Source organism: Myxine glutinosa, chromosome 1 (genome assembly GCF_964187855.1).
Source record: "Myxine glutinosa chromosome 1, kmMyxGlut1.1, whole genome shotgun sequence".
Lineage (NCBI taxonomy): Eukaryota > Metazoa > Chordata > Myxini > Myxiniformes > Myxinidae > Myxine > Myxine glutinosa.
This window is the reverse complement of record NC_136261.1, coordinates 386572851-386587796: the sequence shown is the minus strand read 5'-3', so window position 1 is coordinate 386587796 and position 14946 is coordinate 386572851. Positions and strand designations below refer to the sequence as shown.

At 46.6% G+C, this 14946-nt stretch overlaps 1 protein-coding gene across 1 annotated transcript in view; it reads right to left on the bottom strand.

Moving 5' to 3' along the window:
* Positions 1 to 14946, bottom strand: part of LOC137419499 (E3 ubiquitin-protein ligase Midline-1-like) — a 61866-nt gene that overhangs the window by 20348 nt on the left and 26572 nt on the right. Inside the window, exon 5 of the mRNA XM_078784396.1 lies at positions 6159 to 6286. Within this exon, the coding sequence (XP_078640522.1) occupies positions 6159 to 6286 (128 nt within the window). The remainder of the gene's footprint in view (positions 1 to 6158; positions 6287 to 14946) is intronic.

The window sequence follows — 14946 nt, the reverse complement described above, 5'->3', positions numbered from 1 at the left end:
TTAAAAGGCTGCTTTCGACTTGCTCACCAAATCAATTCATCCCAAAAAAAATATCCATCTCCTATAGTGCCTTTTTTCTACATTCCCTAAACTCTCCTGCACTCCATCCTCCATCCAGCGTCCTTAAACGTATTTTTAACTCGAAGGTCACAAGAAACTCATTTTGCAATAAATGTTCGTTTCCCATAAATCGTACACTTTCAAAAATCCAATCTCACCCCTCCCCTCCAAATCTTCCCCATTACCCCTCCCCTCCAAATCTTCCCCATCACCCCTCCCCTCCAAATCTTCCCCATCACCCATCCCTTTCAAATCTCCCCCCTTGCCCCCTCCCTCCTAAACTACCCCCTCACCCCTCCCCGCCAAGACGCCCCCTCGCCCCTCCCCTCCTAGACTCCTGCCTCACCCCTCCCCTCCAAATCTCCCCCATATCCCATCCCTTTCAAATCCCTCCCCTTGTCCCTTCCCTCCCAAACTCCCCCCTCACCCCTCCCCTTCAAATCTCCCCACCCTCATTGCTTCTCAATTTCCCCCCTCTCACTCCCCCTCCTCAAAGCGTCCTCCCCGCTTCTTCCCCCTTCAAACTCTCACCTCCATCTCCCCCAACCTTCTGCCTCGCTCTTCCCCCTCCTCAAATAACACCTCATTGTGGCTCACCCAATCACCATCAAACCTTTTGTCCGCCCCATCCTTCCCTTTCTCCGAGCTATTCTGAAATCTCTGACACACCTTCAACAGCTCTCCCTATCTCTTCCACCTCTTCCACATCTTACCCTACCCCCTCCTCCCCCCTGTTCTGTATCTGATGCTCCCCCTTCCTCTTCATTAACGGTATGGACCTCAAACATCCGGGGCCTTCGTTCAAACTTAACTGATCTCTCCATACAGGTTGCTTCTGTCAAACCAGACGTGATCTGCTAAACAGAAACTTTCCTCCTTTATGATGTCTCTGATTCCATAGTATCTCTCCCGGGCTACTCCCTCCTCCGGTATGATAGACCTGAGCCTCGTCCTGGAGGCGGGGTTGCTATCTTTATCAAAAACTCTCTTCCTCACTCGCCCTGCACTGCACTCTCTCCACCTCACCCCCAGGAATACCTCTGGCTACGGCTTCCCCTTCGCTCCCACCTCTTGTTCATATGTGTGTTGTACCGTCCACCAAACAGTGATGACTCCATCTACATCTCGCTGTCTGATGATATGGACCAACTTCTATCTACTCATCCCAACTCTCTCTTCCTCATATGTGGTGATTTCAATTGTCACCATGCCAGTTGGCTGGGTGTGGGTACCTCTCTCACCAGCCATGGCTCTTCAGCAAAGGACTTCTGCGACTCACTGGGACTGACACAATCTGTCAATTTCCCGACCCGGATCTCAGTCAACGGAACATCTTCTCTTCTGGACTTGGTTATGACTAACTTCCCTGAAAATGTCTGCTGCTCTTCTTCTGCTCCGATCGGATCATCTGATCATGTCCTTGTTAAAGTGGACATCTCTCTGACCATCCTCAGGGAGCCTGCTCAGCGTCGACGAGTCTGGCATTTCACTCAGGCCAACTGGCACGGTCTTCAAGCAGCCATCAATCATCTGGACTGGTCTCCCATCTCTACCACCTCTGACATCAACTCATCCTGGGAATTCTTCCAAAGTAAATTGCTCTCTCTCATGCACAGATTTATCCCATCTCGTCTTCAGTTGTCATACCCTTCCTCCCGTCCATGGTACACGGAATCTTGTGGTGAGGCTGTTGCCCAGAAACAACTTGCCTTCGTCTCCTGGAAAGCAAATCCAACGGAAGGAAATCTCATTTCCTTTCACAAAGCCCGAAACAAGTGTGTGTCCACCCTCAGGAGAGCCAGGAAACAATATCTCTCCATTCTCAAGACCGAACTCTCTTATCTGTCTCCCTCTTCCAAATCCTGGTGGCATCTGGTCAAATCCGTTTCTGGTGTTTGTTCCCCCTCCATCACCTCAAACGGCTACACAGCTGACTCCGCACGTGAAAAAGCTGAATGCCTCAACTCTGTGTTTGCCTCTAAATCTTGTGTCCCAAACCCATCCCTCTCTGTACCCACCATACCCAGTCGTACCCTGCTGCTCCTGGACTCCGTGTCCTTTCCTCCTGACAAGGTGGAAAAGTTTCTGTCAACCCTCGACTCTGATTCTGCAACTGGACCCGACGGCATCAGCCCACGGGTCCTAAAATCCTGCTCTGCCGCTCTATCTCACCCTCTCTCTGTTCTCTTCACCCTCTCTTTTGCTCAAGGTCAACTGCCATCTGCTTGGAAATCAGCCAACATCACCGCTTTGCACAAAAAAGGTGCAAAAACAGATCCTAGCAACTACAGACCAATCAGCCTTCTCCCAATTATCAGCAAAGTCATGGAATCCATCATTGCTTCGGATATGAAATCTTTCCTCTTCTCCAATGGCTTGATCTCTGATCATCAATTTGGTTTCAGACCAGGTCACTCTACTCTGGACATGCTGCTTCTGCTGTCTCAACAATGGATGGAGGTCCTCAATGCCAAACAGGAAATTAGAGCTGTCTCCCTCGACATATCACGTGCCTTCGACACGGTCTGGCACCCCGCTCTGCTCACCAAACTCTCCTCCTTTGGTATCCATGGAAATCTCCACGCATGGCTGGCGGACTTCCTCTCTAGTCGTCGTCAACGTGTGGCCCTGAATGGGTTTCTCTCATCTCCTCTTCCTGTTCAGGCTGGAGTTCCCCAAGGCAGTGTTCTGGGCCCCGTGCTGGTCTTCATCTGGTCTTCATCTGGTCTTCATCAATGATCTCTCTGACTCTCTCGAAAATCCTCTCTATCTCTTTGCTGATGACTCCGCTCTCTGCCGCTCCATTCCTCTTCCCTCAGATCGGCAGTCTGCTGCCTCCTCACTCTCTGAAGACCTGGACAAAATCACAGACTGGTCAAACAAGTGGAACATGTCTTTCAATCCTGACAAATCTCACACTCTTACTATGTCTCTCCGAAAAGATCGACTGGACAACCCTCCCATCTACTTTCTCAACAATCCTCTCCAAGAAGTTCTGTCGCTCAAGATTTTGGGTCTCACTATCTGCCATGATCTTTCTTGGGAAAACCATATTTCCAAGCTGGCCTCCAAAGCCAGTCGCCGACTGGGCATCCTCCGTCGTGCGAAGTCCTTCCTCGGCACACCTGAGCTCCTCACCACATACAAGGCTTTCATCCGCAGCTCAATGGAATACTGTTCTCCCCTATGGGCCGGTGCTCCTGCCTCACACCTAGCTCGGCTTCACGCTGTTGAAACCAAAGCTTTCAGAATTATTGGAATCTCCCGCGATGAAGCTATCTCTGAGGGCCTTTCACTCACTCACCGCAGGCAGGTAGGTGGTCTTTCTGTCTTCTACCGACTCCTCTCCGGCCTTGCACCCCCAGCTCTCTCTGTGCTCTGTCCCCCAAATATTCCTACAGGTCGCACAAGATCTGCCAGCAACCCTCTGATGGTTAAACTGCCGAAATCTCGGCTCTCTGCTCACCTTCACTCTTTCATTCCTCTTTTCTCCTGCCTCTGGAACAAACTCCCTCACTCCCTTCAATCCCACTCCTCCCTCCAGGTCTTTAAAACAGCTGTTCAACCCCATCTCTTATCTTCCCCCATCCAAAACCTTGATCTTTTCTACCCCCACTAATTCACCCCAGATCCACCTTGTTTGAAATTCCAACTTCTTTCCTGGAAGTCCTGGCAGTGTCCATATGTTTAATACCTCTCCCACCGCCCCCTTCCCATGCCCTCCCCCCCCAAAGCCCTCGCCCTCTCTCAGATCTCTCGATGTCGCCATGTCTCTCGGTCCCTGCTCTCAAATGTTGTGTTTGTGTCCTTCCCCCTCTCTCCCCATCTTGTCTACCGCTCCCGATGTTATATGTTTTATGTGTCGGTTTGTCTTTCTGTGTGATTAATGTTCGCTCTTTCACGAGCCTCGATCTTGTATACAAAAAAAAAAAAAAAAAAAAAAAAAAAAAAACGCTTAATTTCCCAAAAATGTCCCAAATTTGTCTTCTGACTTTATCACTTGGAAATCTATACATCTTATATTTCCCAGATTGGTTTGAACAACCAAAAGCAGAACAACCAGTCATTTTGTTTGGCAATAAACAACATTGCCGTACCAAGCTGACGTTCACGCACGGTGAAGTTAGACACAAAATGGCGCCAGGAAATCACGTGACCAGAAATCTCGGGTCAGCGCATGGCGCAACTCTTTATGCAGGGACTCTAGGACAATTCGATTCGATTCGATTTTGGGGGAGATCTGAATATGGATTCGGATATGAGAATTATTTAATTTCTTAAGTGATTCTTCACGATTGGGAGATCGGGCCAAAACAATACATATCAGGATATCTCAAAAAGTTATGGATGGATTTGGACTAAACTTGTTGGGCAGGTTGTGTGTTTGACAAGGAAGAATAGATTCAATTTTGGTGAAGATCCAGATCCGGTTCTAGCTAGTATAATTTTTTAAGCGATTCTTCACCATTGAGTGATATGGCCAACCAAACAGAGGTATGCTCTCTACTGAGTGCCGCTCCAGTTTAGTTCCACATTAGTTTCATCACCGATTTTTCCAATCACAATGCTTTCACTTCCTGAATCTTTGCCGGAATTCCAGCCAATAGGAAAGGACAAAATTAAAACGAGATGCCAGGTGGGCCATATAGCAAAAGCAAATCAAAATGGCCTCCAAATCCAGCTCCAGACTGTGTATCCTCCATCATTCAGTCATTCCTTCAAAACGGTAGATTTCATAGAACACGATACTCCACTCAGTGTTCAAGTATTTACTTCAACTTTAAAAAAACTCTTGTACACTAATAAGATGGCGTTGAATCGCAGTTTAGGAGATGGAGGGTTTATTGATCAACATAGAACACAGCGTCAATCGGCATCATATAGAAGCTTTAAAGAGGTTTTGAAAGTGGAAATAAATTAATTCTGCGTTTCACCACCATTTTAACAAGTGTCTATTACATCACCCTGTCGAACATGTTAAATTCGTTCTTCACGCCTGCTGTTTGTGTGATTTATAACGTCCTTAAAAAAAAGTAATTTTCCTGTTTAGAATGATTTTCAATTTTGTTTGACTGACAGGCAGGAAGAGTAAAAATATTATCGCACTCCTCTCTGCGCATGTGCGATTGGGATGAATTAAAAGCCAAAGTACGGTAAAATGACAGACTTGTCTTCTGATTGATGTTCCGATTCGTGTTCAAAATTCAACATTCAATTTTAATAAGTTTCTCCTCGATCATGAACTGATGATCATGAGCTGATTAGACAGGCGGAAGGACGTGAAGCAATTCCTTAACCCCACTTTTTGCTTTGTGTGCGTGTGGTAATTAAATCACTCAACCTGCAAGGCTTTGTCTATAGCATAATGGGGGGAGGGGGAGTGCTCCATCTCATGGGCTTGCCCCTCCACTTCACATGTGTCTCTCGTGGAATCCAAAACTGTAAATATTGTCATAAAGAATCTTAAACTATAAAGAGCAAAACACAAGACCTGCTGCTCTCACATTGCAGAAGTTGGTGGACCCTCTGTTATTTCCCATTTCCTCCGGCCTTGATCCTTTTGCTATCATAGATCTCGAACCATCCCGAGTTTATCGAGGATTAACCCCTTCTTACCTATTCCAGCCATCTCGACTTGCTGCAAAAATCCACTCCTTTATCCAATTTGTGGAACTACTTTCTGGTGAGGATTCATTCCAAATTTTCCTTCCAGGGACTTCCAGTACGTTTTACACCAACATATCGTGTCATCACCCATCACGACCTGCAAATATTTCTTCCCTTGTGAACACTTCCTCTCCCAAGCCTCATGGTTGCAGGCGAGGATATTTACTCCCCTCCCATCTTTAGTTTTTTCCTGTTCATTGGTTACCTTGCTTGCATCCACCTGTTGCACACACCTGCTGCCCCAATGAAAGCATGTTGGCTTTTTGCCTCTGAAACTTCACTCTTCCTGAGCCATGATATGGTATACAAAAATCCCATTACCATTCGTTCCTTTTCTAGAATTTTCTCTTCCCATTTCCCTTCCAGATTTGTGCCATGTTTTGTATTCCCTTGTTCTTTTATTTACAAAACATCCAGTTTTTGTCACTCACTCTTTATCTTCTCCAGGAAGTTCTTATTGAGCTTGATGAGCACATCCAAATTCTTCTCCTCCTTCGAGAAGTCCAGAACTGGGAGCGGTGTCGTCTTCACGGATTTAAAGTCTGACATGGTCTCGACCCTTGGAATAAAAAGCAAAAGCACAGGTTTAAGAGATTTTTGGAGAGAATATTGTTAAAAAGAATACATTTTTTACATATCAAAACAGGTCATCTGTAAAAGAATGGTAAATAATTAAAAATAGAAAACAGACAGAGTATAATTTTGTATTGATCTGTATTTTTATTCAGAAGTGGCCACGCCGATGTTGACGCTCTTCTTGATCATGTCAGGAATGTAGGCCCAGATGTTGGTCCGCCGGCCATACTGCTCGACGCTGGAGCGACACGACACAGATTGAATGCGTCAAAGGTAGGACATCCAATTTATGTTCCCATTCAGCTATTTAAAGAGTTTCCTTATGAAATCTCAGCCTCTGACCATGCTATGCAATGACTGTCTATGCTTTGGTCACTTTCCAGCCAGCTGGAAGATTGCACCTGTGTGTCCTGTGCCCAAATCTACACCAGTTACTGAATACAGCCAACTTCGTCCCATTTTGATTATGCCAATTTTAGCCCGTGTGTTCGAAGGCTTCTTAGCAGAATGGGTGATGGCTGACATTCAGCACCAGAAGGCTTTTGATTTTTTGAACTGCTTGAAGGCTGAACAACTTGACGAAGGCTTTTGATTTCATCAATCACATGAAGGCAATTCAGAAGTTTATTCAGTTCGATGTCAATATTGATTATCCCTGTAATCAGTAGGTTCCTTTCAAACCGCACACAGACACTTCAATGTTGTAGCGTATTGTCGTCCCCATAACAGCTTACATGCGGGATCCCGCAGGGACCAAGCTGGGCCCCATTATCTTTCTGGTCATGGTGAATGATGCTGCACTGTCAACTGAAAATAGATGGAATTATGTTGATGACCTCAGCTTAGTGGAGGTTGTCCCAAAATCTCAGTAGAACGACATGCAGTCGCATGATGATGCATTGTCTGAGTGGAGCCATGTTAATTCCATGAGATCTAAATCTGGGAAATGCAAGGTGATGCAAATTATTTTCTCCATAACGGACCTCTCGCTGCCTGCGATTACCTTCAATAATTATCCATTTGATTCTGTGTCTTCTCTCCTACTTGGGATTACAATCCAGTCGAATCTCAAGTGGAAATCTCAAGCACACAATTTCCCTCCACATTTTGTGTAAACTCAAGGAAAATGGAGTCACTACCTCTGATTTGGTGTTTATTTACACTACTTGTATCCACCTACTTTTGGAATTTAGTGTTCCCAGATGGAGCCCTTGCTCAACAATGCCATAATGGGTTAGCATTAATATAATTCAGCGAAGAGCTGTCCGCACGATCGCCTTTCCTGAGCAACATCACTATGTCGATCTACATCTGGCTTGTACTATCACCTCACTTGCTGCAAGGAGAACCGAAATCCACACCAACTTCGTGAAAACGAAGGAAGGTTGGCTTACAAGGAAGGTTGGAAAGGAAAATGAACAATGGGAAAGAAAATGAAGTAAATGGTGGATGGATGAGGATGGGAAAATGGGCACAGAAGAGGAAATAACTATCAGAAAAGTAGATTTGGAGAGCAAAGAGGGAACATCCAGACAAGCACATGCAGAAGGAAAGAGGGAATTAATAATTTGGGTTCACCGGAGGGAAAAGCCTTTCGTTTTTACTCCGCACTAGAAGTGCAAAGTGGGGTGAAGCAATCTGTTCACTATCTGTCTATTAGCTCTTACACGAGCCTCGATCTTGTATACAAAAAAAAAGAAAAAAAAAAAAGACCAGTCAATCAAGGAACTCCTTCGTTTCAATGAAGTTTTATATTTTGAACACTGTCTAACACAAACAGCCTTGTTGACACTTCCAAAAACCTCCAGTTTGGCAGTATGAGTACTTGTACAAAATAGAACGCAATGTCCACCATCTTGACCAATCAAATTAGCCGTTCGTGCTCTCAGAGTTGGGAAATATTGGGTTTCAGAGATTCTCAACCCTTAGATTGGCAGGCATCAGCCTCTTCACCCTCTGCAGACCTGGACAATATCACAAACTGGTCAAACAAGTGGAACATGTCTTTCAATCCTGACAAATCTCACACTCTCACGATGTCTCTCCGAAAAGACCGTCTGGACAACCCTCCCATCTACTTTCTGAACAATCCTCTCCAAGAAGTTCTGTAACTCAAGCTTTTGGGTCTCACTATCTGCCATGATCTTTCCTGGGAAAACCACATTTCCAAGTTGGCCTCCAAAGCCAGTCACCGACTGGGCATCATCCGTCGTGCGAAGTCCTTTCTGGGTACTTCTGCGCTCCTCACCACATACGAAGATTTCATCCGCAGCTCAATGGAATACTGCTCTCCCCTCTGGGCTGTTGCTCCTGCCTCACACCTAGCTCGGCTTCACGCTGTTGAAATCAAAGCATTCAGAATCATTGGAATCTCCTGCGATGGTGATTCTGAGGGCCTTTCTCTCTGACACTGCAGGCAGGTAGGTGGTCTTTCTGTCTTCTCCCGACTCCTCTCCGGCCTTGCTCCCCCTGCTCTGTCCCCCAAATATTCATGCAGGACGCACAAGATCTGCCAGCAACCCTCTTCTCGTGAAACTGCCAAAATCAAAACTCTCTGCTCACCTTCACTCTTTCATTCCTCTTTTCTTCCTGTGTTTTTATTTTTATTTTTTTTTGATATAAGATCGAGGCTCGTGAAAGAGCAAACATAAATCGCACAAAAAGTCAAACCGACACATAAAACACAAAATAAGGGGAGCGGTAGACAAGATGGGGAGAGGGGGAAGGACACAAACACAACATTTGAGAGCAGGGACATCGAGAGAACTGTGGGAGGGAGAGGGCTTTGGGAGAGGTGGGAGAGGTATAAAACATATGGACACTGCAAGGACTTACAGGAAAGAAGGTGGAATTTCGAAAAACTATCTGGGGAGAATTAGCGGGGGTAGAAAAGATCAAGGTTTTGGATGGGGGAAGATAAGAGATGGTGGTGAACAGCTGTTTTAAAGACCGGGAGGGAGGAGTAGGATTGAAAGGAGTGGGGGAGTTTGTTCCAGAGGCAGGAAAAAATGGGAATGAAAGAGTGAAGGTGAGCAGAGAGCCTAGATTTTGGCAGTTTAACCATAAGAGGGTTGCTGGCAGATCTTGTGCGACCTGCAGGAATATTTGGGGGACAGAGCACAGAGAGAGCTGTGGGAGCAAGGCCGGAGAGGAGTCGGTAGAAGACAGAAAGACCACCAACCTGCCTGCCACGAGCGAATGAAAGCCCCTCGGAGTTAGCTTCATCGCGGGAGATTCCAATGATTCTGAAAGCTTTGGCTTCAACAGCGTGAAGCCGAGCAAGGTGTGAGGCAGGAGCACCGGCCCAGAGGGGGGAACAGTATTCCATTGAGCTGCGAATGAAAGCCTTGTATGTGTTGAGGAGCTCAGGTGTGCCAAGGAAGGACTTCGCACGACGGAGGATGCCCAGTCGGCAACTGGCTTTGGAGGCCAGCTTGGCAATGTGGTTTTCCCAAGAAAGATCATGGCAGATAGTGAGACCCAAAAGCTTGAGCGACAGAACTTCTTGGAGAGGATTGTTGAGAAAGTAGATGGGAGGGTTTTCCAGTCGGTCTTTTTGGAGAGACATAGTAAGAGTGTGATATTTGTCAGGATTGAAAGACATGTTCCACTTGTTTGACCAGTCTGTGATTTTGTCCAGGTCTGCAGAGAGTGAGGAGGCTGCAGGCTGCCGATCTGAGGGATGAGGAATGGAGCGGCAGAGAGTGGAGTCATCAGCAAGTCGATAGAGAGGATTTTCCAGAGTCGGAGAGATCATTGATGAAGACCAGAAAAAGCACAGGGCCCAGAACACTACCTTGGGGAACTCCAGCCAGAACAGGAAGGGGCGATGAGAGAAATCCATTCAGGGCCACATGTTGACTACGACCAGAGAGGAATTTCTCAAGCCAAGCGTGGAGATTTCCATGGATGACATAGGAGGAGAGTTTGGTGAGCAGAGCTGGGTGCCAGAGCATATCGAAGGCACGTAATATGTCGAGGGAGACAGCTCTGATTTTCTGTTTGGCATTGAGGACCTCCATCCATTGTTGAGACAGCAGAAGCAACATGTCCAGTGAAGAATGACCTGGTCTGAATCCAAATTGATGATCGGAGATCAAGCCATTGGAGAAGAGGAAGAATTTGATACCCGAAGCAATGATGGATTACATGACTTTGCTGATAATTGGGAGCAGGCTGATTGGTCTGTCGTTGCAAGGATCTGTTTTTGCACCTTTTTTGTGCAAAGCGGTAATGTTTGCTGATTTCCAAGATGCTGGCAGATGACCTTGAGCAAAATAGAGGGTGAAAAGAACAGAGAGAGGGTGAGATGGAGCCGCAGAGCAGGATTTTAGGACCCGTGGGCTGATGCCGTCTGGTCCAGTTGCAGAATCAGAGTCGAGGTTTGACAAAAACTTCTCCACCTTGTCAGGAGCGAAGGACACAGTCCAGGAGCAGTTGGGTTCGCCTGGGTAAGGTGGGAACAGAGAGAGATGGGTTTGGGACAAGATTTTGAGGCAAACACAGAGTTGAGGCATTTGGCTTTGTCACGTGCGGTGTCAACTGTGTAGCCATTTGAGGTGAGGGAGGGGATGGAGGGGGATCCAACACCAGAAACGGATTTGGCCAGACGCCACCGGGATTTGGAGGAAGGAGACAGGTTTGAGAGTTCATTATTGAGTGTGGAGAGATCGTGCTTTCTGGCACTCCTGAGGGTAGACACACACTTGTTCCGAACTTGGTGGATGGAACTGAGATTACCTTCAGTTGGATTTGCCTTCCAAGAGGCAAAGGCAAGTTGTTTCAGGGCAACTGCCTCACCACAAGATTCATTGTACCAATGTACCATGGACGGGAGGAAGTGTGAGACAACTGAAGACGAGATGGGATAATTCTGTGCATGAGAGAGAGCAGTTTGCATTGGAAGAATTGATGTCAGAGGCAGTAGAGATGGGAGACCAGTGCAGATGATTGATGGCTGATTGCAGCCCGTGCCAGTCGGCCTGAGTGAAATGCCAGACTCGTCGACGCTGAGGAGGCTCTCTGAGAGTGGCCAGAGAGATGTCCACTTCAACAAGCACATGATCAGAAGAACCGATTGGAGCAGAAGAAGAGCAGCAGACATTTGCAGGGAAGTTTGTCATAACCAAGTCGAGAAGAAAAGATACTCCATTAACTGAGATCCGGGTCAGAAAATTGACAGATTGTGTCAATCCCAATGAGTCACAGAAGTCCTTTGCTGAGGTGCCTTGGCTGGCGAGAGATGAACCCACACCCAGCCAGCTGGAATGATGACAGTTGAAGTCGCCACATATGAGGAAGAGAGAGTTGGGATGAGTTGATAGAAGTTGGTCCATGTTGCCAGACAGCGACATGTAAATGGAGTCATCACTATTTGGAGGACGGTACAGAACACATATGAACAAAAGGTGGGAGCGGAGCGGAAGCCGTAGCCAGAGGTACTCCTGGGGAGGGGGTGGGGGGGGGGGGGTGGAGAGAGGGCAGTGCAAGGAGAGTGAGGAAGAGACAAACATGGAAGATAGCAACCCCACCACCATTACGAGGCTCAAGTCTATCATACCGGAGGAGGGAGTAACCAGGAAGACATATTAAGAATCAGAGACATCTTGAAGGAGGAATGTTTCTGTTAAGCAAATCAAGTCTGGATTGTCAGAAGCAACCTGAAGGTGCAGGAGAGGGGAGGGGTGGGGTAGGGGCAGATGAAGGATGGGCGGGGAAGGTAGGAAGAGCAGTTAATAGTGTGTCAGAGATTACAGAAGAGTTACAAGAAAGGGAAGGATGAGGACAAAAGGTTTGATGGTGATGGGATGAGGCATAGTGAGGGGTTCTTTGAGGGATGGCAGAGGAAAGTAGAAGGTTGGGGGAGGTGGAGGTATGAGATGGAAGGGAGATGAAGTCGGGAGGAGGCAGGTTTGAGAAGGGGGTGGGAGGGGGGAGAATTGGAGAGGGGTGGTAGGGGGGGGGGAGATTTGAAGGGGAGGGGTTGGTGGGGGAGATTTGAAGGGGAGGGGTTGGGGGGGGAGATTTGGATGGGAGGGGCAAGGGGGGAGTTTAGAAAGTGGATGATTAATGAAAGACGAACATTTATAACAAATTGGGTTTGTTGTGATTTTCAAGTTAGCAATCCGTTTAAGAACGATAGAGGGCTGGAATGAATTTGAATTTAGAGCATGCAGTGATTTAGAATTATAAAAGATTGAATATTTTTTTTAAGTAGAATGAGTTGGAGAGGAAATTGAAAAGAGCCTTTTAAATGGGAAGAAAAACAGCGTGTTGTAATATACCACTGAATAAAACACTGCAGGGGAAAGTTTAAACATATTTAAACAGAACCGTGAAGAACAATCTAATATTCACAAAAAACAACAACGGGGAGAGGGAGCCAAGAGGGATAACCACGAGTCACGTGAACAGAGCAAAATATGTCAGCAAAAAAGAACAGGGCAAAACAGATCTGGGGAATGGCGTGAAATGGGGGTGAAACACGTGGTCGAAGAACGAACAAAAAGAACAAAAAGGAAATGTTTTTGGTTCTTTTGTTTGTTTTTTCATATCGGGCTCGGAAACGCAAACCAAGAGTTGAAAATACTCTTCCACATCCTTTTTTAAAGATGTGCACCATGAGGTAAGGTGTAGAGTGAACTCTTTTGAAATGGTTTTGAAGGGAATACAACAACACCAACAACAACAGGCATTCTAAGGCCATTTTCCCTGCTAGAGCGGGGGTTAGCCTTGCGGTCCCCATGACAATCTTCTCCATCTTGCCCTATTTTCTGCATCTCTCATTGTCAACCCCTTTGCCCGCATTTCTTCTTCCACCACCTTTAGCCAAGTCTTTCTCGGTCTTCCCCGTCCTCTACTTCCTTCTACATTCATTTCCATCACTCTTCTCAACCAGTCACTTTCATCCTTCCTCAACACATGACCAAACCATCTCAACCTGTTCCTCTTCACAACATCAATCACAGGCTCTATTCCCATCATTTTTCGCAATTTATCATTTGTCTTCCTCTCTCTCAACGATACTCCGCACATCCATCGAACCATTCACATTTCCACCCTTTCCAACCTTCGTTGCTGCTCTACGTTCATTACCCATGTCTTGCTCCCATAAATCATAACACTTCTCACACATGCAGCATACACCTTTCCCTTCAGCTTCAACGACACTCCCCTCCTCATCAGCACGCCACTCAGTTCCTGAAACTTCTTCCATGCACATCTCACTCGAGCAACTGTTGCCGAGTCTGATCCACCTTCTCCATTCAGCATGTCTCCGAGGTCGCAAAATGTTTTCACACCTTCCAGCTTCACGCCGTCTCCAAGATCCAACTCAACATTTCCTCCATCTGCAGCTCCCTCTGTGCACACCTTACATTTGAATGTAGCTGCCACACTGGTTAATGACCCTCTCAGACCACTACATTTTTGATGAACCCACTCAGCGCACATTGTACATTGAATGGAGTTCACTCTGACACCTTTCCTGCACACAGCACACGGCCACTTCCCAGTTCTTTCCACCTCACCACATGCTTTACCACTTGCAATCACCATCGTCTTTCCGATATTCACCTTCAGACCTTTTGTCTCCATACATTCCTTCCACTTGTTCATCTTCTCCTTCAGTCCATCCATACTCTCTGCAATCAACACCAGATCATCTGCATTCAACAACTTCAACGGTAAACCCTCCTTTACATTCTAAGCCAGCACCTCCATCACAGCTACAAATAGTAATTGACTTGGTACCGACCCCTGATGCACTCCCACCTTCACCTCAAACTCACCACTGTTCCCATCTTTTGTCCTTACAGCTGTGCATGCTCTCTCGTACATTTCCATCACAACTCTGATCAACCATTCCTCCACTCCGAACTTCCTCAATGCCCGTGTCACTACTTCGAGTGGAACCCGATCGAATGCTTTCTCCAGATCAACAAACCCAAGAAAAAACTTCTTCCTCTTCTCCATGTACTGCTTCTGCAACTGCCTTATAATACTTTTGGGGCGCGACAGCACGTCTGTCGTTCTTCTTCCTGCCATAAATCCAAACTGCATTTCCTCGATCTTCACATTCTTCCTTATCCTCGTCTCCACCACCCTTTCCAGTACCTTCATTCCATGCTCCAATAACTATCGCTCGACACGAGCCACAGTCCAGAGGGTCACCTTTCCCCTTGTATCGAGGGACGAGGGTACTCATTTCCCATTCCCACTTTTCTACTCTTCATTGCTTTTATCGCTTCCTCAACTTCCTTCTCAGTTATCTTCTCTGCCGGTCCTAAAACTGGGTTACTCTCCATGTTGCCATCCCATTCATTCTCTGCATTGAACAGCATTTCCATATATCTCTTCCATCTTTCTTTAATTCCATGTGGATCCACAACGATTTGTCCCACTTCATCCTTCAAGCAACTCAACCCCATCACATCGTACCTCTCTTTCGCTATCTGCTTTGCAATCCTGGATACCGCTCTCTGACTCTTCCGAATACAAGTGTTCTCCGAACATTTTCCTGTATGCCTCCTGCACCTTTGCTACCTCTTTCTTTGCAGCCTTCTTGGCTGCCTTATCACTTTCATGCTCTGCCTTTTCTGCCACAGTAGCCTTCACCTTCTGCCGCTCCTTGAACTTCTTCCT